This window comes from Piliocolobus tephrosceles, chromosome 1 (genome assembly GCF_002776525.5).
Source record: "Piliocolobus tephrosceles isolate RC106 chromosome 1, ASM277652v3, whole genome shotgun sequence".
NCBI lineage: Eukaryota > Metazoa > Chordata > Mammalia > Primates > Cercopithecidae > Piliocolobus > Piliocolobus tephrosceles.
The window spans coordinates 151,959,467-151,987,190 of record NC_045434.1 but is presented as its reverse complement, the minus strand read 5'-3'; the positions used below and the strand labels follow the sequence as shown (position 1 = coordinate 151,987,190).

The 27,724-nt window shown below is 38.0% G+C and overlaps 2 protein-coding genes across 10 annotated transcripts in view; one reads left to right on the top strand and one right to left on the bottom strand.

Moving 5' to 3' along the window:
- The window catches only part of LRRC40 (leucine rich repeat containing 40), a 63,411-nt gene extending 49,126 nt beyond the window's left edge, over positions 1-14,285 (bottom strand). Inside the window, exon 1 of the mRNA XM_023209593.3 lies at positions 14,004-14,285. Within this exon, the coding sequence (XP_023065361.1) occupies positions 14,004-14,193 (190 nt within the window). The 5' untranslated portion in view covers positions 14,194-14,285. The remainder of the gene's footprint in view (positions 1-14,003) is intronic.
- Positions 14,262-27,724, top strand: part of SRSF11 (serine and arginine rich splicing factor 11) — a 48,037-nt gene continuing 34,574 nt past the window's right edge. For 4 of the 9 annotated variants that reach the window (XM_023209630.2, XM_023209624.2, XM_023209605.2 and 1 more), the window contains exon 1: positions 14,262-14,394. The gene's annotated coding sequence lies outside the window, so the exon portion shown is untranslated. Of the gene's footprint in view, positions 14,395-25,560; positions 25,581-27,724 lie in introns of those variants that run through there. The other 5 variants (XM_023209643.3, XM_023209633.3, XM_023209612.3 and 2 more) reach the window with 3 other exon arrangements.

The following is a 27,724-nucleotide window of genomic DNA, read 5'->3' as shown; positions in this document are numbered from 1 at the left end:
TTTGTAATTTTCATTGTACAGATCTTTCACCTCCCTGGTTAGCTGTATTCTAGGTATTTTATTCTTTTTGCAGCATCTGTGAATGAGAGTGCCTTCCTGATTTGACTCTCTGGTTAGCTGTTGTTGGTGTATAGGAATGCTAGTGATTTCTGTACATTGATTTTGTATCCTGAAACTTTGCTGAAAGGGGAACCCTTACACAGTTTGCAGGAGTGTAAATCAGTTCAACCATTTTAGAAAGCAGGATGGCAATTCCTCAAAGAGGTAAAAACAGAACTACCATTTGACCCAGCAGTCTTATTACTGGGTACATACCCAGAAGAATATAAGTCATTCTGCCAAAAGGACACATGCATGCAAATATTCATTGTAGCACTATTCACAATCGCAAAAACATGGAATCAACCTAAATGCCCATCACTGACAGACTGGATAAAGAAAATGTGGTACATATATATCATGGAATACTATCCAGCCATGAAAAAGAACAAGAGCATGCCTTTTTCAGGAACGTGGATGGAGATGGAGGCTATTATCCTTAGCAAACTAACACAGGAAAAGAAAACCAAATACTCTTATGTTCTCACTTATAAGTGGGAGCTAAATGATGAGAACTCATGAACACAAAGAAAGGAACAACAGACACTGGGGTCCTCTTGAGGGTGGAAGGTGGGAAGAGGACGAGGATCAGAAAAAATAACTAATGGGTATGAGGCTTAGTACCTGGGTGATAAAGTAATCTGTATAACAAACCCCTGTGACACAAGTTTATCTATGTAACAAACCTGCACAGGTACCCTTGAACCTAAAATAAACATTTAAAGAAAAAACAGTATAATGGAATAAAACTCCATGTATCCATTGTCCAGTTCTAACAATTATCAGCACATGTCTCCTGTTGCTTCATCTATAACCCCATCCCACAATGATCTAAGCTACAATCTTAGGAATCTAGAAAAAAGAATTAATTAAATCCAAAGAAAGCAGAAGCAAGGAAATAAAAAGTAGCAATCAATGAGATAGAAACAAACAGAGAAAAAGCAATAAAAAATACTTACATAAAAAGACTAATAAATTGATAAACCCTTAGCTAGACAGATGAAGGAAAAAAGAAGAAGAAACAAATTATCAAAATCAGGAATCAAAGTGAGAATGTCAGAGATCCTACAGATGTTAAAAAGATAAGGGTATATTATGAACAACTTTATGCCAACAAATCCAATAACCTGGACGAAATGGATAAACCCCTAGAATAGAGAAAAAAAAGCACAACCACAATAGAAAGTAGCCTTGCATCTATTAAAGAAATTGAATTAGCTACTTAAAACTCCCCACAAAGAAAATTTCAGGCAGACATTTTCACTGGTGAATTCTACCAGACATTTAGAGCAAAAATAATACTAATTCTACACAAGCTCTTTCAAAACATAGAGAAAAGAACAGTTCCCAATTCATCTTATAAGGCCAGTCTTACTCTGATGCCAAAAGCAGATAAACACATTAAAAGAGAAAATAAAACAAAAACTACAGGCCAACGTATCTAATGATTATAGACCCAAATTCCTAAACAAATTTTGCAACTCTATATAAAAAGGATAATATATCATGATCAAGTGTGAGTTATCTTAGGACTGCAAGGCTGGTTTACCATTTGAAAATTAATCAATATAATCTACCATATTAACAGAAAAATTTAAAATACTATGTGATTGCTGAGATACAAAAAAAGCATCTGACAAAATTCAACAAAACTCAGAAAACTGGGAATCAAAGGGAACTTCTTCAGTCTTATAAAGGGCATCTGTGAAAAACCTAAAACTAACATCATACTTAATGGTGGAAGACACAGTGCTTTCTCTCTAGAAGAGTATACAAGGCAAGGATGCTCATTCTCACTACTTTAATATTTTACCAGAGGTCTTGACCAATGCAGTAAGATGAAAAGAAAAAAAAAGAAATAAAGAAACAAAAGGCATTCAGATTGGACAAGAAGTAAAACTGTCCTGATTAACAGACAACATGATCATCTATATACAAAGTGCTAAGGAATCTACAAAAAAATTATATGCAATCAATGAGTTTAGAATGGTCACAAAATTCAAGCTCAATATAGAAAAATCAACCACGTTTCTATGTATTAGCAATCAAATAAAAAGTTTTTTAAATGTTAAAAGATTTACAATACAAGACAAAACCATGAAAGAGTATTAAATTTACAAAATATGTACAAGATCTGTACATGAAAATACAAAACATTGCTATGAAAACTTAAAGGTCTAGATAAGTAAAGAAATGTAACATAAGACAGCTTGGAAGACTCCATATTATAAAGATGTCGCTTTTCCCCAAAGTGACTTATACATTCAGCACAATCCTAATAAAAATCCTAGAAAGCTTTTCTGTAGAAATTAACAAGCCAATTCTAAAATGTGTATTGAAATGCAAAAGAACTAAATTAGGTCAAACAATTTTGAAATAAAAGAACAAAACAGGAGACTTTACAGTATTTGATTCCAAGTCTGACCATAAAGCTACATTTGTCAAGATAGTGTAGTATTAGCATAAGGATTAGCATAAGCATAAGGATAGTGTAGTATTAGCATATAGGTCAATGGAAAAAGAGTTCAGAAAACATTCCACACAATAAAATACTGAAAATTGATTTTCAACAAAGGTGCCAATAGAATTTAACAAAAATGAATCATGTTTTCAACAAATGGTACTGGAATAACTATAAAATAAACTATAAAAACGAACCTCAACCTTTACCTTGTGACACACTCAAAAATTAACTCCAAATGGACCACAGACTTATATGTAAATGATGAAACTATAAAAATTCTAAAAGAAACAGAGGAAAAAATTTTCACAGCCTTCAGATAGGCAAAAAATGTCTTGAGACAGAAAAAGCTCATCATAAAAGAAAAACAATTGATAACTTAGATTCCATAAAAATTTATAACTTACATGTTTCTAAAGTTACCATTAAGAAAATAAGCTACACTGGGAGAAAATATTAGACAGATACTCATACAGATATCTGAGAGGGAGTTGTGTCTCAAATATATACAAAATCTTGTTACCCAAGAATAAAACCCTACTCAAAAAAAAAAGACTTAGAACAAACACTTAACAGAAGATACACAAATGGCTAAGAGGTGGTAGAAAAGATGCTAAACATCATTAGTTTTAAAGGACATACAAATTAAAACCACAAAAAATTATGCCAACACAGCCACAAGAATGGTTAATATTTAAAAGATGACAACACAAAGTGCTGGTAATGATGTGAAGCAACTGAATCTCTCATATGTTGCTAGTGGGAAACAGTTTGATGAATTCTTATGTTAAATAAACACTTTCTGGGATTTTTTGAGGCAGGGTCTCACTTTCTCACCTAAGCTGGAGTGCAGTGGCAAGATCCTGGCTCACCGCAACCTCCGCCTCCCGGGTTCAAGCAATTCTCTACCTCAGCCTCCCGAGCAGCAGCTGGACTTTCAGGCATGCGCCACCACGCCCAACTAATTTTTGTATTTTTAGCAGAGGCGGGGTTTTGCCATGTTGGCTACACTGGTCTCAAGTGATCCACCCGCTTTGACCTCCCAAATTGCTGGGATTACAGGTGTGAGCCACCATGCCAGGACCTATACTTACTACTAACTACTACACAATACAGCAATTCCATTGTCAGGTATAGATTCAACAGAAATGGTATGTCTACACAAAGACTTATACATGAGGCACAGAGATCCACCACCTTATCTCACCACTGTCCAAGACACAGACATGCCTTCTGCTTATAAGACCTATGAAATGTTTCTAAGAAAAAAAAAAAGGACTATACAAGAAAGCTTATAGCAATTTTATTCATAACAGCCAAAAACTGGAAACCACTTAAATGTCCATCAACAGGTTAATGGATAAATAAATTGAATTGTATACACAAATGGACTATTACGCAGCAATTTTTTTTATTATTATTACTATACTTTAAGTTCTAGGGTACATGTGCACAATGTGCAGGTTTGTTACATATGTATACTTGTGCCATGTTGGTGTGCTGCACCCATCAACTCGTCAGCACCCATCAACTCGTCATTTACATTTATGCAGCAATTTAAAAAACTGCTGGGCGTGGTGGCTCATGCCCATAATTGCAGCACTTTGGGAGACCATAGCAGGAGGATAATTTGAGCCCAGAAGTTTGAGACCAACCTGGGAAAAAGGGCAAGACTTTGTCTCTATTAAAAACAAAAAAATTAGCCAGGCATGGTGGCATACACCATGAGTCCCAGATACTTGGGAGACTGAAGCAGAAGGATCACTTGAGACCAGAATTTTGAAGTTGCAGTGAGCTACGATTGTGACACTTGCACTCTAGCCTGGGCAACAGAGGGAGACCCTGACTGAAGAAAGAATAAAAAAAGAACAACTGATATAAACAACATGGATGAACCTCAAAAATATGATTCTAAACAAAAGAAGCCTTAAGCGAAAAAGAAAAAATAGCAAATGTAATATTTCATTTACACGCAATTTTAAAAGAAGTAAAATTAATCTACATTGACAAAAAGCAGATCCGTAGTTATGTGGAGCCAACAGTAGGACTGACAGCAAAGGGGCACAAGTAAACTTTTCAAGATGTTGGAAATGTTCTATATCTTGATTGTAGTACAGGTTACATGATGGTATATATTTGTCAAAACTCATTGAACTGTACACTTAAAATGGATGCAACATACTCTTTGTAAATGATACTTCAATAACGTTAACCCCAAAAAAGAATAATTTTAAAATATAGGTGATATAACAAATCAAGGCAATTCTATGGGAAAAATATACACATATAATATATATCACAGGGTAGATACAATATCCTTAAGCTGCACGGCTCAACAGAACTTTCTACAATGACGTAAATGCCCTACATTGGCACTATTTAATAGGACAGATACTACTAGCCACACATGGCACTTGCAATGTAGTTAAAGTAACTGATGAACTTGATTTTTAATCGTATTTAGTTTTGATTATTTAAAATTTAAAAAGCCAACACGAGTACAGGCTTCCACAATGGACAACATGGCCCTAAAAAATAGTGGGGGGGAAAAAAAGATTTGATTTTTTTTTTTTGAGAGCCTGTCACCCAGGCTGGAGTGCAGTGGTATGATCATAGCTCACTGCAGCCTCGAACTCATGGCTTCAGGATGCACCTCCTGCCTTCATCTTCCAAGTAGCTGGAACTATGAGGACTACAGGCATGTGCCACCACATCCAGCTTATTTGTAAATTTTTTGTAGAGACGGGGTCTCATTATGTTGCCCGGATTGGTCTTGAACTCCTGGTCTCAAGTGATCCTCCCACCTTGGCCTCCCAAAGTGCTGGGATTATAATCATGAGCAATCACACCTAGCCCCCCAACCCCCGGATTTTTTTTTTTTTTTTTTTTTAAAGCAAACTGTCTTACTCTTTTTTTCCACTGGTTAACAGCTAACTATAGAAATGAGGACTCACAAATGGGTTGATCACAGAGAACTACCTAGTTTGGGGAGAATATTTACGATACGGGTGGATAAAGAGATAGAGAAGAAATAAAAAACATGCTTAAAATGGTGTTTGCACAGAAGGATGAAAGAATGTGGCTGGGCACAGTGGCTCATGCCTATAATCCCAGCACTTTGGGAGGCCAAGGCAGGTGGATCACCTGAGGTCAGGAGTTCGAGACCAACCTGACCAACATGGTGAAACCCCATCTCTACTACAAATACAAAAAAAAAAGAGAAAATTAGCTGGGCATAGTGGCAGGTGCCTGTAATCCCAGCTACTTGGGAGGCTGACACAGGAGAATCTCTTGAACTCGGGAGGTAGGGGTTGCAGCGAACCAAGATCACACCATTGCACTCTAGCCTGGGCAACAGAGTGAGACTCCATCTCAAAAAAAAAAAAAAAAAAAAAAATGTAGCCAGTAAACTGTAGGAGCAACAAACCATGAGATTTAAAAATCTTTTTTGACTTTTTTGGACAACTTCATAGATATCACGATCACCCACAGTAATGACAGTAATTATTTCCTTAAGGCAGAAAATCATGTCCAATTCCCCTTAAGGTCCATATCCTAGCATATGTCAATTCCTATCTTCCAAAAAACAGTAAACATGTTAAACTGTGATACACGGTATGGTATCTCAGACAGACCACTGATCTAAGAGTCAGGGACCTAAGGCTGTGGTTTAAACACTGCAACTAATTATATTGGTCAGTAACCTAATATGGCATTCTCTGGTCCCCAGTTGCCTTGTTGATTAAACGAGAGGTCCCCACTGACACTTAAATGCTAGGACCTAACAACAGTAGTATAAAAAGGGTTATGCTAGGTTTAGGGTAGTATTCTGATGATAACAAGCTTATCCTACAAATGTTATTCACTGAACTGTCTACCCAATTATGAGCACTTTAAAAGAATAAACCAAGAAATCAAATCACTATGTAAAAAATCAGGGAAAGCTCATCGATAAATATTCCAGTTTTCTCCACAGTAGTTTATTCATGGCAACCAATGGACTCATACATTAAAGAACCCCATATTGGCAAAGCACAATTCTGCACTGTCACTTTCAGATAATCTTTAAATTTTAATGAGAAAAAATACACACAAATACACACCCCAAAGACAAAGAGTTATATGAAAAGCATCAACTTAGTTGCAGCTTGAGTATGACTCAAAGGGATGTATCTTTGTGATTTAGACCATCTGAGCCATTATTAAGTTAGAAAGCATAATGGGAACTGTTCTATCCTAAAGTCCATCAAGGACATTGTAAGAAAAATGAAACAACGTTTAACATATGAAAAGGAAAGTATTTTTACCAATCTCTGTGAGAGGAAAACATACCCAAATTTATTACTTTGAGAGTACCTTCACCTTTATGATGAAGATAAGCCTTAATAAAACTGTAATTCCATTTTTCCCAGTCTGTTTTTTCCTATGACAGTATCTATGACAGAGGACATTCACTTGTTGTCTAACTCCTCCTTTTCCTCTCCTACTCAAGAAAACATATTAAAATGCAGATGAGTGAGCTGACATTAATAAAGGAATAATTTAAATTTGCACTAATTTATAAAAAAAGCTGACATTGGTAATAATAACTTGACATATATATCTCAAGAGGTTGAGACGTTAAGTTCAGAACAATTATTTTAATGAATCAAGAAACAGGAATACGACTTTCAATTAACTATCTAGTTCCTTGTCTTGTAATCCAAACACAAAGACTTCCTTAGATTTTAATAGACTAAAGATTAAATGTTAACCTTAAGATTCTGGCACATATATATACACATGGGTATGTGTGTATGTATACATGTGTGTATGTGTACATATACACATATACATATATATGGGCTTTCCTCTTGCTTTAATTTCTAACAATTGTTTAAGAATTAGCTTGTTTTAACAATCACCTCACCAGGAAGCACAGTTTTTTTCTGGAATTATTTGTTATTAAAATATTCTGGATACTTTGGATACTTTGGTTAATTTTCATTAGCTATTTAGAAATATCACAATAAGTTCCATTAAACCACTAGTAGTCAAAATACAGAATCAAGCTAAATAGTAAAGCAGAACATGGATTATACAGATTTAGGATGGCTATTTAAAACCTTGAAAATATACAGTTTGTGTTAAACTTTTTTTTGTTTATTTTTTGTTTTTGGAGACAGGATCTCACTCTGTCACCCAGACTGGAATGCAGTGGCCAGATCACAGCTCCCTGCAGCCTCGACCTCCCCGATGCAGGTGATCCTCTTGCCTCAGCTTTCCAAGTAGTTGGGACTACAGGGGTGTGCCACCATGCCCGGCTAATTTTTTTATTTTTAGTAGAGACGAGGTTTTGCCTTGTTGCCCAGACTGTTCTTGAACTCCCAGGCTCAAGTGATCCACCTGCTCTGGCCTCCCGAAGTGTTGGTATTAAAGGTGTGAGCCACAGCACACCTAACCCTGTGTCACACTTTTTATTCTGTCCCAACAAACTATATGTATTGAATAAGGCAAATTCTCATTACCCTAGAACAGTAGGTTTTCTTGATGATTAGGTGCCCTAGACCTAATTACTTAATTACACAAATAAAAGGTAACCAAACTGCTCTCTTCAAGATAAGGCAGGATAGTCTTACACCCATATTTCCCTTTCAAATAATTAGTTTTCAAGCTAATTTAACTGGCTTGTTTAATGAATTATCCTCTTACCAATTTGCCTTTCCCATCAACAGTGCAGTTTCCATTAGAATTTACAGTATTCTTTTGTTCCAAACTCTGGCACCTTTTACTTTTCCTCAGTTTTAGATAATCATCCAATAACATTCTTGCACTACTGTTCTGCCATGGCCCTGCAGCTGGAAAGCATCAATCAACACCTCTTTACAACTCCATCTTCATTTTATCTAGTCCAATGAAAAAGAGCTGCAACACTGAACCAAACTGACAATATATTCTCATGTTGCTGCTCCTAAAAAGAGCTGTCACTTACATGTACAATATTTTCCTTTGAAGTTGGTCATTAACAATTATTTCTATTTGAGAATATCTTTCTAAGTAAGTTATAGAACTGACACTCAGAATTATTACTTAAAATTGCCAACAAAATTTGATTGTTTAAATATTAATACATATTAATTATAGTAGTCATAAGATGGACTATTATACAGCCACTAAAAATAAGATTTTTCAAGTGACAATGAAAATGTACAATTAGAAGTCAGAAAAACAGGAGTCAGTGCAATTCTAAATTTGTTAAAAATAAAAAATAGGGCCAGGCACAACAGTTCATGCCTGTAATCCCTGCATTTTGTCAGGCTGAAGTGGACAGGTCGCTTGAGCTCAGGAGTTCAAGACCAGCCTGGGCAGCATAGCAAGACCTCATCTCTACAAAGAATATAAAAATTGGCCCAGCATGGTGGCACATCCTTGTAGTCTCAGATACTTGGGAGGCCGAGGTGGAAAATCACTTTTGAGCTCAGGAGGTCAAGGCTGCAGTGAGCCATGATCTCACCACTGCATTCCACCCTGGGCAACAGAGTGAGATCCTGTCTCAATCAATAAACTAAATTAAATAAAAAATAAAAAATAGTAAAATTATACATAGTCTCTCACACACACACACACACACACACACACACACACACACACACAGAGTATTAGAAGAAAAATCTCTACAACATTTAACAGTGATTAACCCTGGCTGGCTTCTTCACTTTTCATGCTTTTCTCTATAGATTCTAATCTTTCCACAGCAGACCTGCTTTTATAAACAAGAAAATAATAAATATTATTTATTTATGGTAAATGGTATTTTTCAAAAAAGAACTAGAGCCTACAAAAAGAAAGTACAATTTATCCTTGCACAATATGTGATTGAATTGCATAGGTTCACTTACATATGGATTTTCTGCTGCCTCTGCCACCCGTGAGAAAGCAAGGCCACCCCCTGCTTTTCCTACTCCTCTTCAGCCTGCTCAGTGTGAAGATGATGACAATGAAGACCTTTATGATGATCCACTCCACTTGATGAATAGTAAATATATTTTCTCTTCCTTATGATTTTCTTAATAACATTTTCTTTTCTCTAGCTTACTATTATAAGAATATAGTATATAAAACCTCTGTCATCCAGCTTGGGTGACAGAGCAAGACCCTGTCTCTAAAAAAAAAAAACCTAAATATATCTTGAATGTAATTCATAATTTGAGGTACTAATACTTTGGGGTAAAAACAAAGATAATAAGACTATTTTTAGATTAACATATATTAAAAATACAACATGCAAGGAATCAGTACAAGGGACAAGCTAGTAAGTTTATCAGAAAAGAAAAATCACTTTCTGCGATTACTTTCAACTGGGTCAAAAAACACCTCTGCCGCATTTATCTAGGCTTTATATGATACAAAATTTAAGAATCATAACCAACAAGCCACCAGTCTATTTATATATGTCACTTATTCATTGAACAATCAGTTGCTGAGCAGAAACAAGTGGCATAAAAAGACAACTATGATCAACAATAAGGAAATGAGCCCAATTAAAAAACGGGCAAAAATTAATAGACACCTCACCAAAGAGATATACAGATGGCAAATGAGCATATTAAAAAATACTCAACATCATATGTCACTAGGAAATACTAAATTTAAACAATAAGATAACACAATACACCCACTAAAATGGTTAAAATCCAAAAACCTGATCATACCAAATGCTGGTAAGAATGTGGAGGAGAGAACTTTCATTTATTCCTTGTGGAAATGTGAAATGGTACATATTAGTAGTCTGACGGTTTCTTACATGGCTCATCACAGTCTTATATGATCCAGGGATCATGCTCCTAGGCTCTTATCCAAATGAGTTGAACATATATCCAGACAAAAACCTGAACATAAATGTTTATAGCTGCTTTATTCATAACTGCCAAAAACTGGAAGTATCCAAGATGCCCTTCAAAAGGTGAATGAACAAAATGGTACATCCATACAATGGAATATTACTCAGCAATAAAAAGAAATAAATGATTAAGTCATCAAAAATACATGGATGAACCTTAAATGCATACTGATAAGTTAAACCATCAGTTTGAAAAGGTTACGTACTGGTATGATTCGAATTAAGAGACATTCTGGAAAAGGTAAAACTACAGAAACAGGAAAAAGATCACTGGTTGCCCACAGTTCAGGGGAAGATGGGTAAGGAATGAATGGGTAGAGCACAGGGGATTTCTAGGGCAGTGAAATTATTCTTTATGATACTCTAATGGTGGATACATGACATGCATTTGTCAATTTCACGGACCTGTACAACAGTAAGAATGAACCCTAATAAACCTATGAACTTCAGTTAATAATAATGTATCAATATTGGTTCATCAATTATAATAAATGTACTATATTAATGCAAGATGTTAATAACAGAGGAAACTGTAAGCTGGAGACAGAGGGTATATGAGACTATAATGTACCATCTGCTCAACTTTCATTAAAATAGTCCTTTAAAAAATTTTTAAGTATGGTTTTTTGGGGGGAAGGTAATTTTTGTTAGTATCATTATTATTATTATTTTAGAGACAGGATCTCACTCTCTTCCCCAAGCTGGAGTGCAAGGTAACAATCATAGCACTCACTGCAGCCTCCAACTCAGGCTCAAACAATCCTCCCACCTCAGCCTTCCAAGTAGCTAGGACTATAGGCGCATGCCACCATGCTCATCTAATTCTTTTATTTTTTTGTAGAGATGGGGTCTCACTATGTTGCCCCAGGCTGGTCTTGAATTCCTGGCCTCAAAGCGACCCTCCTGCCTCTCAATTTTCCAGAGTGCTGGGATTACAGGCATGAGCTGCTATCATTATTAAAGCATACGATGCTGAAAAGAGGCCACAGAGTATATAGTTAAGGGAAAGGATTAGAAAGGCTTTTGTATGCTGTGCTAAAAACCTTACCTATACTGTATCTTCTGGGCTATGGGAAGTCATTAAACGTTTTGAGTGATGTAAGATCTGTTTGGGAAAAAATGACTCTTGGTAATGATACTAGGATTCAGAGTGTGAGGGTAGTTGTTGTTGTCGTTTATCGACAGGGTCTCACAATATTGTCCAGGCTAGAGTGCAGTGGCTATTCACAAGTGCGATCATAAGGCATTACAGCCTTACACTCCTGGACTCAAGTGATCCTCCTGCCTCAGCCTCTGGAGTAGCAACAGTGAGATGTAAAGTAAAAACTCCAGGAAACCAATTAGAAGGTTACTGCCATGATAATAGCAATGGTGAATTTTTACTGTGTACTTTTTATGTACCAGGCACTTTACTTCATTTTATCTCATTTAAACCTTAATAGGTCCTGTTACTACTCCTGCATAACAAATGAGAAATTAGGGCACAGAGTGATTAACCATCTCAATGTTATGTGAGCAAAGATAGGAAGATAAGACGCATGACCCTGTAACGAACTGCAAATAGTTCAGAATTACAGTGATTTGCCTATTAAAGTTTCAGTGACAAGTGATGAAACTGAAGGCTACATACAGCCAGACAGGGAAAGACCTTCTATATTATAGTAACAGGGATTCCTTTTTTATATATAAGCTACAAATACCATGAGTTTCTCCCATTTATATTTTTCCCTCCTATGAAATACTGTTTATTCACTCATTTAAAATCATTTTAGGTACCAGGTAAGTGTTAGGTTCTGGTTATACAACAATAGCCTAAGCAGTTCTAATCCATATCATCACGGACCTAAGAGTCAGAATCCATGTGCTCTCTTAAAGTTTAACAGACTAAACCACCTGAGTCTAGTCAATAAGTACATTCCAGTACACCACTTATGATTTGAGAATACTCATTCACTTACTTATTGCTTCCACAATATTTAATAAGACTCTACTATGTACAAAGCACTATTTTCAGTGATAGAAATACAACAAAGCATAAAACAAAGCTCACTAACTTCATGGTATTAATCTTTTAGTTGGAGGGCAGAGAAGACAAAAAACATAAATGATATTATGTTTATATAATAATAGTGACAAATACTGTTAAAAAATTAGGTAATATAAATTCTAATAGTGATAAATACTGTTAAAAAATTAGGTAAGGGCCGGGCGCAGTGGCTCAAGCCTGTAATCCCAGCACTTTGGGAGGCCGAGACGGGCGGATCACGAGGTCAGGAGATCGAGACCATCCTGGCTAACAAGGTGAAACCCCGTCTCTACTAAAAAAAAAAAAAAAAATACAAAAAACTAGCCGGGCGAGGTGGCGGGCGCCTGTAGTCCCAGCTACTTGGGAGGCTGAGGCAGGAGAATGGCGTAAACCTGGGAGGCGGAGCTTGTAGTGAGCTGAGATCCGGCCACTGCACTCCAGCCTGGGCGACAGAGCGAGACTCCGTCTCAAAAAAAAAAAAAAAAAAAAAAAAAATTAGGTAAGAGAACAGAGTGTTAGCGTGATAGTTAGGTATGCAAGTTTAGAGAAAAATGTTTCAGGCTTTGGGGAAACCAAGTGTGTGTATATATATATGTATATATGTACATATGTAGTATATATATATGTATATATGTATATATGTAGTTTGAAAATGCATATGTTCCCATTGATCAAAAACTCTTTTAGGTGGAGTAGGGATTCTATGTCATATGTCCTTTCATTCATTCAGCAAGCATTTGCTTGCCTAATCTACTTGATACATGTCACAATAAGAAGGCAATCATTAGAAGGAAAATGGAGAGTTTTAATCAGTCTTTAAACCTAAATATAAACTAAGAAAAACATTACAGGAAGAATGCTCTATTTCTCCATATCTCCATTCCCCTCCCTCTCCCTCTTACATACACACGACAATCAGAAGAGCATCTGACCATTCATTCATGATATCCAGATTTGTGCTTGTTGGTCTTTAACAGGTTTCTCAAGATGTCCCCACATTCAAACACTCTGTGTGGCATCTATCCTGATCTTCAACTCAGAAAATATACTCATTATTCCTTGTAATTAGGACTCTGCACAGTTGCATACAGAAGAGCGTCTCGGCAGGGAACAGTGCAGTTTCACAAAGGGGCCGATAAAATACATAATTTTGGCTTTGGTAATTGCCCTTGAAGATTAAAATAAGAGGAGGAAAATAAGAGCCAAAGAAACAAAAAATTTGCCCGTGATTTGATAGCTAGTTTCGTCACATATTATGTTGCTCATCCCACAGAATGTGAGAATCCCAGAAAGCGCCCCGTTTAAATTTAGACCGTATTTTTAGCAGGGTCCCTTTAACAGAGATGGCGGGAACCTGGGAAGGAACTGAACTGGGCTGACCAAAACGGTCGAAATGAGCACAGGAATTAGATCAGAGCACAGAAATTCTGGCTAGCAATCTGAGAAAGCGGCCAAAGCCAGCCCAGAGAAAAGGGAGGTTTCCTGGGCCAAAGGCTTTCTGACGGGAGACACAATAGGATAGTACCTCTGGGTCTTACCTTCACTGAGGTTTCTACCCGACAGGTTTAACTGGCCGCTCTTCCTCGCTGCCTTCAATAGCCCTTGGGGTACCGAGGTACCGCAGTCTCTTCCAGCGGCTTTGAAACCAGCACGGGGATCCTGCCCCGCTATCCGTTTCAGGCGTGACATGTTCAAAGTCCTAAGTCCGGAAGCTGCAGCCCCGCCCATGACGCTTAAAGGTGGCGCCGCTGGGATGCCACGCCCCTTTCGTGAGCGCGCGCTCTGTGCGCCTGGCTCGCGGACTCGCGCTGGGCCTTCACTCTCTGAGGCGCAGTCCAGATGTCGTCAGCACCAGCGCCTGGGCCGGCAGACAGAGAAGCCCTTTCCGTTGCCGGTGCCGGCCTAGCGTCCTGGAATTACTTCGCTCAAGTAAGTGCGTTTGACGGGCTTAAGAGGGGTTTTGGGTTTATTGTTTAAACTGTTACTGCGACTCCACCCTTCTCCTCCGTGCTTCCACCGTGGCGAGGGTGTCAGGAAAGATAACCCTCTCTTCTCCCCTCTCCTAGTCTGAACGTGGGCCTGGACTAAAAACTTGAGATCTGGGCGCGGTCGGCAGGCTTTCTGGACCCCAGCCTGTGTTTGTCGCTTGTGGTGGTGGCGCCAGACCTCCGGCGTACGGAGTAAAACAAATTTTCTGTTCTCAGGGCCTGTACTCTGACACCATTCTCGTTGTATTGAGGGTATATAGCCCACCCAGCAAAGGAGGTAATGTGAAGTGGAAGAACTGGCAACATAGAAGACAAAAACAAAAATCTTAAAATGTAGTAAATGTTCTCTGTATCAGACAGTTTAGGGAGACAGGTAGTGGTACAAGCTTTAGTGAAGCTCAGACAACTTGGATTTTTGAGCCCCTAAAAAACAAGTTCAAATCTCAGCTGCTTCTTTACTTTAGAAACTGTGTTAACGTTAGGCAGTTTACTCAACCGCTTTTAAAGCTCATTCCTCTTTTTCATTACTTTGGGGATAATTCCTACCGCATAAGGTTTTTGAAATAAGTGAAGATAAAAACTTGAATCTTGAGCTCTTGGTAAGTCCGGAATAATAGCAAATGAAAATTTTGTTCAATAAGTCGGTGTTTCCTAGGAAATTAAAGTTTTCATCTGAAATGTACAACTTATTGATTCATTCAACAAGTAATTACTAAGTTTCATCCTCCCTAGTATGTACTATCCTGGGTGCTAGACTTTTTTTTTTTTTTTTTTTTTTTTTTTCTTTTGAGACCGAGTCTCGCTCTGTCACCCAGGCTGGAGTACAGTGACCGGATCTCAGCTCACTGCAAGCTCCGCCTCCCGGGTTCACGCCATTCTCCTGCCTCAGCCTCCCAAGTAGCTGGGACTACAGGCGCCCGCCACCTCGCCCGGCTAGGTTTTTGTATTTTTTTAGTAGAGACGGGGTTTCACCGTGTTCGCCAGGATGGTCTCGATCTCCTGACCTCGTGATCCGCCCGTCTCGGCCTCCCAAAGTGCTGGGATTACAGGCTTGAGCCACCGCGCCGGGCCTAGACTTTTCTTTTGCCTGAAATGATTTTGTTTTAAAAGCGTATGCCAGGGAATACCATTTTAACCCCCATCAAGTCTACTGAGGATTGGTAGAATAGTTGAAAGCTAGGATGAAGTCCCTTTGACAAATTCTTCATCACGCACTTTTACCTGAGTCCAGGTTATTGCTACCTGTAAAATTCGGTTTTTAACTCTACCCTTTTTGTTCTTAGTTCTGTAGAGTCCTTTTCAGTAATATCGAACAAGAGAAAGTTACCAATAGTTGTTACCCTGCAAAAAAAGCAAAGAGTGGTTTTTGTCTTGATTTTTTTTTTTTTTTTTTTTTTTTTTTTTTTTTTTTTTTTTTTTGAGACAAAGCCTCGTTCTATCGCCTAAGCTGAATTGCAGTGGCGTGATCCTGGCTCACCGCAACCTCCTCCTCCCAAGTTCAAGTGATTCTCCTGATGCATTCTCTCCAGCAGCAGGGATTATAACCGCGCACCACCACGCATGGCTAATTTTTGTATTTTTTAGTAGAAGCGGAGTTTCGCCATGTTGGTCAGGCTGGTCTCGAACTCCCGGCCTCAAGCGATCTGCCCAGTTCGGCCTCCCGAAGTGCTGGGATTACAGGTGTCAGCCACTGTACCCAGCCTGAGTTTTAAAGGAAAACGACCATAGCAGCTTTTGCAAGGTTATTAATGAGGTCCCTGGTCAACTTGCCTTTGCAGTAATGGTAATAGCTGCCTTATTGGGCCCATACCAAGCTCAGTGCTAATAATACCTCTATTTGCTATTTCTTATTTAACACAGTGACTAATTTTGCTGATGAGGAAATTGAGGCTAAAAGGGGTAAAGAAACTTACCCAACCTCACAAGTTTCTCTGAATAGCACAACCAGGAATTTTAACCTAGATCTGTTTCCAAAACCTTTCTTTTTAATCACCATGACTTGCCTAGTGGCTGTTCATAATTCCCGACTTGCTTTTTTTTTTAATCCTGCAGTCATAGTAAGAGACATTTCAGTTGTTTTTAAGAAGATTTATTTATTAAAGAACCACCTTTTTCTCTTTTGTAGGAAGTAACAACCTACCTTTGGGGAAGTAACAACCCACCTTTGGAGAATTGAATTGCTCGAGTACAAAATTTTACAGTCACCACACCTCCCCCTACAATAGATTCTTCTTTGGTTCTTTTTTTTTTTAAGAGACCAGGTCTCACTCTGTCACCCATGATGAAGTACCATGGTGTGATCACAGCTCACTGCAACCTCGAAATCCTGGGCTCAAGCGGTCCTCCCACTTCAGCTTCCTGAATAGCCATCACACAACCATGCCCAGCTAATGGTTTTTTTTTTTTTTTGTAGAAACAAGTGTGTGTTGCCAAGGTTGGTCTTGAACTCCTGGCTTCAAGCTATCCTTCCATCTAGGGCCTTCCAGAGCACTGGGACTATAGGCATGAGCTGCCTCAAGCAATCCTTCCATCTAGGGCCTTCCAAAGCACTGGGATTATAGGCATGAGCCACCACACCCTGCCTAGTTCAATTTATTAAAAAATAACAACAAGGTATAATTTTTTAATTTGTTGTTCTTGAAGTTAAATATTTCATTATTGACATTTAATGATACTTATTAAAACATTGTTTCATCATGTATAAGGAAAGTATATTCTGTTAAATGGCAAAGAGTAATTCTGAAAAAAAAAAATCCCGGTGGCCATATGCTTGTGGTAAACTCTAATAGATATAAACTGACATATGTAAGAATGTACTCGTTACTGTAATACAATGTGTGGTGTGTGCTGCGTGTGTGTGCATGTGTGTGTGTGAGAGAGAGAGAGATGGAGTCTCACTCTGTCACCCAGACTGGAGTGAATGGCTCAATCTTAGTCACTGCAACTTCCACCTCCCAGCTTCAAGTGATTTCTCGTGCCTCAGCCTCCCAAGAAGCTGGTATTACAGGTATGCGCCACCACACCTGGCTAATATTTGTGTATTTTTTTAGTAGAGGCAGGGTTTCACCATGTTGGCCAGACTGGTCTCAAACTCCTGGCCTCATGTGATCCACCTGTCTCGCCCTCCCAAATTGCTGGGATTACAGGTGTGAGCCACCGCACCCAGCGTGCTGTATTGTATTTATGTAGTAAGTGCAGATTGAGCAAGTTACAGTGAAAATTATTACCTCATGCAATAGAGAAAATAACATGTTTTGTCTCAAATTGACGGAAACTGAAAGCTAATCAACTTCAATTGAGCTTCTTTATGAAAAAGTAGTTATAAATACTTATATGAGAATTAACTCCATTTCAATTGTTTTAAGGAGAATACATTGAAAGCAAAAATTCTAACTCTTTTCCAACACTGGCATTTAAGTCAAAGTATTTGCTTTTTTAGAAAAATTGACTTTATATACATTACCAAAATAATATGAAATGAATGTCTCCTGTGTCAAGGCTGCAGACTTCTGCACAGCTACCTTTTGTAATGGAATTGTCTAGCTAGTATTTATTATATTCATTTTATTTATGTGATGAAAGCCTTCCCTCTTCAAACTTCTTTGCTAAATGCAAAAAGAAAGTGAAGAAACCAAATTTATGTTAAACCTAAAAATCACATTGGCCAAAGGGTACTGTTTTGTTTCATAACAGAAAGTAAGACTGTTATCAAAGTATAGCGCAGCTTGTCTCTACCATTAAAATTTATAAAGACATAGATAAAAAGTACAATTGATGGGATGGATTATTGAAGTCTGAAATTATAGTAAAAGTAAATTGAGTTAATTTGTGCAGATTTGCAAGCACATTTGTTTATAAAATGGAGTCAAGTAAGAGCAAAGTATTTGTTTAGCAGACATTCTAGGAAGTTTCTTTTTGTGTAAAGTAACAAATTTAGCCTATTTCAAATTGTATTATGTTTATCTTTCAGAATATTGCCTTATCTGTGGGGGCTGCTATCTTATGGTAAAAGTTATTTATTGAGAGAACATTTGAGCTTTCTTTCTTTAAAAATTTAGACTTGCAGTTTCATATTTGTTTTCCCTTCAGGCCTATCATTGCCAACTTTAAAAGTAGTTAGGAAAGGACATTCTTTTTTGTTTGTTTTGCCTTTTGTTCTGAGACAGAGTCTCACTCTGTTGCCCAGGCTTACTGCAGGTTTGACCTCCCTGGCTCAAGGGATCCTTGCACCTCAGCCTCACAACTAGCTGGGACTACAGGCACCTCACTTTTTTTTTTTTTTTTTTTGTGGTAGAGATGAAGTTTTGCCATATTGCCCAGGTTGTTCTCAAACTCCTGGGTTCAAGCAGCCCACCTGCCTTGGCCTCCCAAAGTGTTGGAATTACAGGCATGAGCCACGATGCCTGGCGAAGAACACATTCTTTTCTTTTCAGTGAAGGCAGTACATATTTTGCATTTTATTGATAGTTTCAAATGTGGCTTTGAAATTTGTATTATGTTGTTATTAGAGTCGGATATGGTCATTTTTTCTAATGGAGAAAGTGGGCCGGGCACGGTGGCTCAAGCCTGTAATCCCAGCACTTTGGGAGGCCGAGACGGGCGGATCACGAGGTCAGGAGATCAAAACCATCCTGGCTAACACGGTGAAACCCCGTCTCTACTAAAAAATACAAAAAACTAGCCGGGCGAGGTGGCGGGCGCCTGTAGTCCCAGCTACTCGGGAGGCTGAGTCAGGAGAATGGCGTAAACCCGGGAGGCGGAACTTGCAGTGAGCTGAGATCCGGCCAGTGCACTCCAGCCTGGGCCACAGAGCGAGACTCCGTCTCAAAAAAAAAAAAAAAAAAAAAAGAGAAAGTGCATTGTCTTTGGAATAATGCGTTTGTATATTCTTTGTTTTCTCTGCTTCTCTTATATACTTTTGAATCGTGAAACAGCTTGCTCTAGGAGATTTAATATCTGATTCTAATATTTTCTGTCCCCCCGCCCATTTTTCCCCCCCCAAGATAGAGTTTCACTTTGTCACCCAGGCTGGAGTGCAGAGCTTACTGCAGCCTCAAACTCATGGGTTCAGGTGATCCTCCTGCCTCAACCTCCACCCCATGCCCCCCAGTAGCTGCGACTGTAGGCTCATGCCACCACGTCCAGCTAATTGTTTAATGTTTTATAGAGACAGGATCTCCCCATATTGCCCAGACTGGTCTCAACTCCCAGGCTCAAGCAATCCTCCCACCTCAACCTTCCAAAGTGCTGGGATTGGCCAGGTACGGTGGCTCATGCCTGTAATTCCAGCACTTTGGGAGGCGAAAGCAGGCAGATCCCATGAGTTCAGGAGTTCGAGACCAGCCTGGGCAACATCTTGAAACTCTGTCTCTACAAAAAATACAAAAATTAACTGGGCGTGGTGTGGCATGCACTTGTGATCCCAGCTACTCGGGAGGCTGAAGTAGGAGGATGGCTTGACCCCAAAAGGTAGAGGTTGCAGTGAGCTAAAATTGCTCCACTGTACTCCAGCCTGGGCAACAGAGCGAGACCCTGAGGGGCTGAAATTACAGGTATGAGCCACCACACCCAGCTCTCTCTATTTTCAACACAAAAAAATGTTAATCCCCAGATTTAGGAAAATTTTTTTTTCCTCTTATATGAGGGCTTTTTTTTAAATGTTAGTTTTATTTACTTGAACGTGGAAGAATTAGTAAAAAATAATTATCAAAAATGCTTTTAATTTGGGGGTTTTCCAGTTTATTTCATTATATTATAAAAAGAAACTGAAACAAGGGTGGTGGTAAACCAATCCTGCTTATGTCATTTTCAAAAAAGCACTATAATACTGAGATGTGTTTATTGGTTGTTTTTAAATCAGCTGGAAGTGTTTCCTATTATTCACAGTGATTATTACTCCTAACCTTTAAAAGCTAGTGCAGTATTCTTGCTCTGTTTTCCAAGATTAATGTGTTCTCTGACTTAAAGTCTCAGATTTTGTATTAATTGTATGGATTTTATGTTTTTGGTTTTTTTTGGCTTTAAACTAGTAAAGTAATACACAAGTAAAGTTAGGGCACCAAACACTATCTTTATGTTAACACATACACTACTGAGTAAGTCTGTTTTAAAAACAATTTCAATGAAAATTCACTATTTTAAAATTTGACTTTTTATCCACCCCCTCCCCACCCACAATTTTGTTCAATTGGGTTCTGCTTGCAATTTCATTCACTTTAAAAAGGGAGATACAGTAAATGTTTATAATTGGCAAATACAGTTTATATAGCAAAGCTTGCCTACAGTTTTTAATAAGACAAAATATGGTCTCTGAGACTTTATCCTTAAACATCAACTTAAGGAGAAAAATCTGAATAATTTGGTAGTTTGTTAACAATCACAATCAATAGATTGTTAATTTAAAATTTGATACTTAGATTTCTAGACCACATATTTATACTCACAATTTGGTAAGTGCTAGTTTAGCTTTCAGAATACCTTCAAGATTGCTCACAATTTTTTTTTTCTACTTGAGGTTGTTTTTTTTCCATCGTTTGCAATATCACAGTTACATATACTTAAATATTTTAAAGGTATGCATCATTGGAGTGTTGAAATACTAGTGGACATTTAAATACTTGGTACCTATGATGCAAATCTGTGAACCCAGCCATCATCATTCTAGAGGTACATGTTTTTCACTCAACACTAAATTTATCAGCCATCAGTACAACTTTATGGCCATCTTAGAGGTGCTGACATTTTTGCTTTTCTTTTTAACTCATTTCCTAAAAATATTACATCTCTACCACCTCATCCCTCCCCTAAAATAATTACTTAATCAATATCTCCAAGTGCTTTAGACTTCAGCCTGAGCTAATTGTGGCTTGAAACTAACAACAGTTTATTGTTTCAAGTGCCTGGGGTGGCAGTTGGGGGAAAGAAACATGGCCCTTAAAAACTACTTACTGTACTTTATTTTTAGGAACTAAAATTGTTTAATTTTAGTAAAATTGTGAGTAATATTTTACTTTTTAAAAATTTATGCTTTGGTTATTTTATAGTTTTTTTGTTCTGACCCATGTCACGGCACTTTTAATTAATTTTTATTTATTTATTTATTTATTTATTTTTGAGATGCAGTCTCACTCTGTCACCAAGGCTGGAGTGCAGTGATGAGATCTTGACACACTGCAACCTCCACCTCCTGGGTTCAAGCGATTCTCCTCCCTCAGCCTCCCAAGTAGCTGGGATTATAGGCACACACCACCACACCCGGCTAATTTTTCTATTTTTAGTAGAGTAATTTTGTATTTTTGGGGTTTTGCCATGTTGGCCAGGCTGGTCTCGAATTCCTGACCTCAGGTAATCCACCCACCTTGGCCTCCCAAAGTGTTGGAATTACAGGTGTGACCCATTTTGCCTGATTTTAATTTAATATTAATCAAAGATAGGTGCAATTGTTTTGTGTCTTTTTATATTGGTGTCATGTTTGCATTGCAGTAGCCTGTTTAAAGAGATGGGGCATCTAATAATGGTATAATTCTTATCTTTACTATAACTTAACTGTTTATAGGGTATATTCTTATCAATTTAATTTTGACAATAATGCTGTAAAGTAAGACAAGTATTACTGTTGTTAGTCATCAATTGAAAAGATGAGGAAAGCCAAGTGTGGTGGTTCATGCCTGTAATCCCAGCACTTTGGGATGCCCCGGTGGGAGTTCAAGACCAGCCTGGGCAACATAGGGAGACCCTGTCTGAACAAAAGTTTAAAATATTAGCTGGGTGTGGTGGCATGAGCCTATAGTCCCAGCTACTGGAGGGGTGGGGGTAAGGGGCTGAGGCAGGAGAATCACTTGAACCCATGAGTTTGAGGCTACTGTGAGCTCTGCACTTCAGCCTAGGTGACAGAACAAGACCCTGTCTCAAAAAAAAAAAAAAAAAAAAAAAATTAAAAAGAAAAGATGAGGAAATTGGAGAGTTGGAAACTGACTTTCCTATAATGACATGTAACATTTGTTGGGTGCCTATGTGTTGGGCACTCTGCTGAGTGCTTTGTATTCATATTTTTAATCTTAGAACTTCAAATGGCATCATTATCCCCATTTTTCACATAAAGGACACATTAGCTCATGTGGCTAATTAGAGGAAGTATTTATTACAGTAGGTGAGAACACACATAGGGGAGTAGAATTAGGGAGTAGAATAGAAGCCGCTTATGTTTTTTACAGTCATATAGTTTGAGTATTTAGCATTAAACTTATTGCTTTATAATTTTTAACATGCCACAAAAAAACTTATTTTAAAATGTGAAATCTAAACAAGAAACTGTTCTCACTATGTAAACCAACTCTCCTGAGTTACATCTTTCATGTGAGTTTAAATTTTTCTGGATTTATTATGAGAAGACATAGTAGGAGACAGTACAACATAGTGGAAATACAGGCTTTGGCGTGAGATGTAGTACCTGGTTTTGTTTTTTTAATCCCTGCTCTACTATTACCTGCTTCATATGTTAGACAAGTTGCTTAACTTTTCTAAGCCTTAGTTTCTTTATTTGTAGAATAGTCATTATAATAGTAATTTATTCTAAGCATTTGTATTAGTAGTCTCACTTATTATCCTCATAACAACCCCAATGAGGTGGGCATTATTATTACCGTCTTAGTTTAAATAAGGAAATTGAAGCACCAAGTAATAAGCTGAAGTTCACACAATTATCTTAATTGGTAGAGCCCCTTCAGGTTGACTCTAGGGCCTGCATTATTAATCACTCCAGCACCTTTTAAGTGTTACGAGGATTGAAGGTCGTTTTAAAAGCATTCAGTTAATGTAATTCAGCCTTATTAATGAAATGTACTGATTTGAGTACACTTTCATTTTTTTTCCAGTTTTAAGTAAGTCTTTAAAAATAATTTTCCTTCATGAAGAGAAAGTTAATTTTACTGCATGGGGGAAAAAACCATAAAAGGTCAAATGGTGCATGTGTTTAATTCCTTGATTACGAAAAGCTAATATTAAAATGCATGAAACTATTAGAGGTAAAGATACATATAACTCTACTGGATATTTTCTTGCATTGAAATTTTTTTTATTTTTTAAGATTGTGAAGCATTCCTTCCAATGGCTTTTTGTCAGTTAAGACTCCAAAAGAATCTTTTATAACATAGAAGATAGTATTGAGTAATCAGTGTCTGGAGCTTCCCCAGCCAAATGTTTCTTTTGAGCTGATTAAATAAAAAAGCCAAGCAAATCTGTACAAATAAACTGATTCTGATTTTCCAAGCAATCATGTGCACTATAGCTGAGAATACTGTGCATACGATGCAAGCAACAGTATCTTAATTCTCTGACTACTACTTTTTCCCTCTATGTTAATCATAAAACAAAGCTGTGAAAAATGGTCACAGATAGATTTTTACCTATAATTTTAGGGTGTTCACAGACCCTGCTCTGTCAATTTAAAAACATACATACAAAATCCTTGCTATTGGAAGACAATATATATTAAACGATATGAAAGAAGTATTTGAAAATAAACATAGGTAAACTTTTTTTCTGTCCTGGTATGTGTGTCCATGTGTTCTTTTGTCAGTCAGTCCCCTAGTGCTAACTCATCCTTATCCTCTCCCCTTCATTTAGATGAAGAAGAAATGGGAGCATGGGATTTACAATTTGATTTTTAAACACATCTGCAGATAAATTTTTTTTTTTTTTTTTTTTTTTGAGGCAGAGTCTTGCCCTGTTGCCTAGGCTGGAATGCAATGGCACAATCTCAGCTTACTGCAGCCTCTGCCTCCTGGGTTCAAGCGATTCTCCTGCCTCAGCCTCCAAATAGCTGAGACTACAGTTGCATACCACCATGCCCAGCTAATTTTTGTATTTTTAGTAGAGGTGGGGTTTTGTCATTTTGGCCACGCTAGTCACTCCTGGCCTGAAGTGATCCGCTCACCTTGGGCTCCCAAAGTGCTGGAATTATAGGCATGAGCCACCGTTCCTGGCCTGCAGATAAGTTTTTTAAAACTTACGGATTTGTAACCAGCAATTTATTTCCTAGGTTTTTCTTATTGCTCTCTATAGTCAAAAGGAAAAAAAAATTATAGCCAAATACTTTGAGAATTTGCTCAACCAAATTTCCCTCTAAATGAAACAAATATATTACCATCTTCATTCACAAAGCCTTTACTGCAGGCATTCCCTTAATATACTTTAGTGATAAGCCATCTCCCTTACAAGAGTTGAGCAGATTGTATGAGGCATTTGTAAAGTTCCTAGCATATAGGTGATGGTAGATTTTTGTTTAATGCTGGACTTGTTCCAGTATAATATTGTTAGGTATCGGAAACCCAAAGACTGATAAATTGACTTTTCTAGCCTCAAAAAATGTATTTGCTTGGGGTAGAGGGAAGAGCTGTTTAACAACTAATTTCATAAAAGTCCTGTTGCTTGTGGCGATTTGCAAAATTGTGTTAATTGGAAGGACTCCACTGTCTTTTCCATTAGTGTGAACAAAAGTGGCTAACAAAAAGTGGTTTGATTTATCCAACTGGAAACAAGGTGTCCAGTGGGTAGAGGGATTATGCATACCTGTGTCTGCTCTTTTTTTTTTTTCTTTTGAGACGGAATTTCGCTCTTGTTGCCCCAGGCTGGAGTGCAGTGGCACAATCTTGGGTCACCACAACCTCCACCTCCTGGGTTCAAGCAGTTCTCCCTCCTCAGCCTCCCAAGTAGCTGGGATTACAGGCATGTGCCACTACGCCTGGCTGATTCTGTATTTTTAGTAGAGACGGGGTTTCTCCATGTTGGTCAGTCTCGTCTCAAACTCAACCTCGGTCTCCCAAAGTGATGGATTACAGGCGTGAGCCACCGCGCGTGGCCTGTCTGCTCTCTTTTATCTGAAAGACCTTCCATCTAAATACAAAGATCTTTTTAGAAGCTTGAGATGGGAAAGAACTAAAGCTTGTTCATTAGGACTAAGAGGATTAGTATTGTTTTAAGGATGTGTACAAAGACTCATTGTCTAATATTGTTTGACATGTTTTCCTGCCAATATCAAGCACCAGTTAATTTTTTTTTTTTTCAGTGTGGCAGTAGTGGTTCCCTACCTGTCCTACCTGTGAATCTTCAAAGTATTTTGGGGAACCTGTAAGTTATTTCCTGTGTTTCAAAAGCCTATCAGAAATCATGCACTTTTCCATAATGTAACTTTATAGGCCAAATGATAGGTTATTTAACTTTTTTTTTTTCTTTTGAGATAGGGTCTCACTCTGTCACCCAGACTGGAGTACAGTGTCACGAACCCAGCTTACTGCATCTTTGACCTCCCAGGCTCAGGTGATTCTCCACTTCAGCCTCCCAAGTAATTGGGACCACAGGTGCACACCACTACACCCAGCTACCTTTTTTGTATTTTTGTAGAGATGGGATTTCTCTGCGTTCCCAGGCTGGTCTCAAACAACTGGGCTCAAGCAATCCACCCACCTCTGCCTCCCAAAGTGCTGGGATTACAGGCATGAGCCACCATACCCAGCTGCATTAATTCATAATAAAATTGATGATAATGATCATTTATATATAACTAGAAGCTTTCCCTTACTTACATCCAAAGATGAGCTAATTGAACCTTCTCTGTGCATACTTCCTTCACTTCACTTTCCACATGACAAGATTTCTAAGTCTGTCTCTGAAATATAAACTGGAAAGCATTCACTTCACAAAAAAATGGTCTTCTTTTCTTGAAAGCTTCAAACTTGTTCGTATCCTTAGGGTCTTTCTAATTTGTTATTTCCTCTGTCTGGAATACTCTTCCTCCAGAAAATCAAATGGCTGGTTTCTTCCTTTTAGTAAGGTCTCAGCAGATAACACTTTTTCCACCATCCCCTGTCCTATTTCATGTCATCACAACACATCACTCCTTTCATCTTTGTGGGGTTTTTTTTTGGTGTTTTTTGTTTGTTTGTTTCTGGTTTTTTTTTTTTTTTTTTTTTTTTTTGGAGATGGAGTTTTGCTCTTGTTGCCCAGGCTGGAGTGCACTGGCATGATCTCAGCTCACTGCAACCTCTGCCTCCCAGGTTCAAGCGATTCTCCTGCCTCAGCCTCCCAAGTAGCTGGGATTACAGGCATGCGCCACCATGCCCCGCTAATTTTGTATTTTTAGTAGAGACAGGGTTTCTCCATGTTGATCAAGTTGGTCTCGAACTCCTGACCTCAGGTGATCCTCCTGCCTCGGCCTGCCAAAGTGCTTGGATTACAGGCGTGAGCCACCGCACCTGGCTGTGTTTTTATATTGAAAGTTTGCCATGCTAGACCTGAAGTTTTATGATATCAGGGACATTCACTTCCTTTTCCCTACTCTATTTCCAGCAGCTAGGAAAATCCGTGGAATAGAGTTAGGTACATAATATTTGAAGAAATTGTGAGTTTTTTGACTGCCTGTTAATGATGTTGTAGATACAGTGAATAAAACAGGCATGAATCCTGTCTCCAGATTCTATATTTTCTATAGTCCTGTTTAATTGTGAGCCTAAATAAATCTGAAGTGATTTAAAACTGTCATAAATTGGTTATATTTATTTGCTTTAATGTATTTGTCATTTGTCTTTAGGTATATGTCTTATTCCTATGTAAAACAGACATTAATGTAATTATTTAATCTATTAGACCTACAAGAATCTTCAGAATTATGATTCAGCTCTTCATTTGACTGACAAACTGACATAGATTTTTAGAAATTAAGTCAAATTTCCTCAAATCACATGCTTAAAGACAGGGCTGGTTGTTTTTTGTTTGCTTGTTTGTTGTTTTGTGTGTGTGTGTGTTTTTGAGACAGAGTCACGCTCTGTCACCCAGGCTGGAGTGCAGTGGCGCAATCTCGGCTCTCTGCAAGCTCTGCCTCCTGGGTTCATGCCATTCTCCTGCCTCAGCCTCCCAAGTAACTGGGACTACAGGCACCTGCCACCACACCCAACTAATTTTGTTTTTGTATTTTTAGTAGAGATGGGGTTTCACCATGTTAGCCAGGATGATTTCAATCTCCTGACCTCGTGATCTGCCCACCTCAGCCTCCCAAAGCACTGGGCATGAGCCACCGCACCTGGCCAGCAGGGCTGGTATTTTAAGCCAGCCTTCTAACTTTAAATTCAGTAATTTTTTTTTTATTTTGGTAGCTGCTAAATGATTTGAAAATAAAATATTTTAAAATCTTCTTCATTTGAATAAACTTTTTGCCACCTAGTTTCTCTGTAGCAAAGTGTCATCTATTTTTTCAGTAAGTTATTATACATAAATTG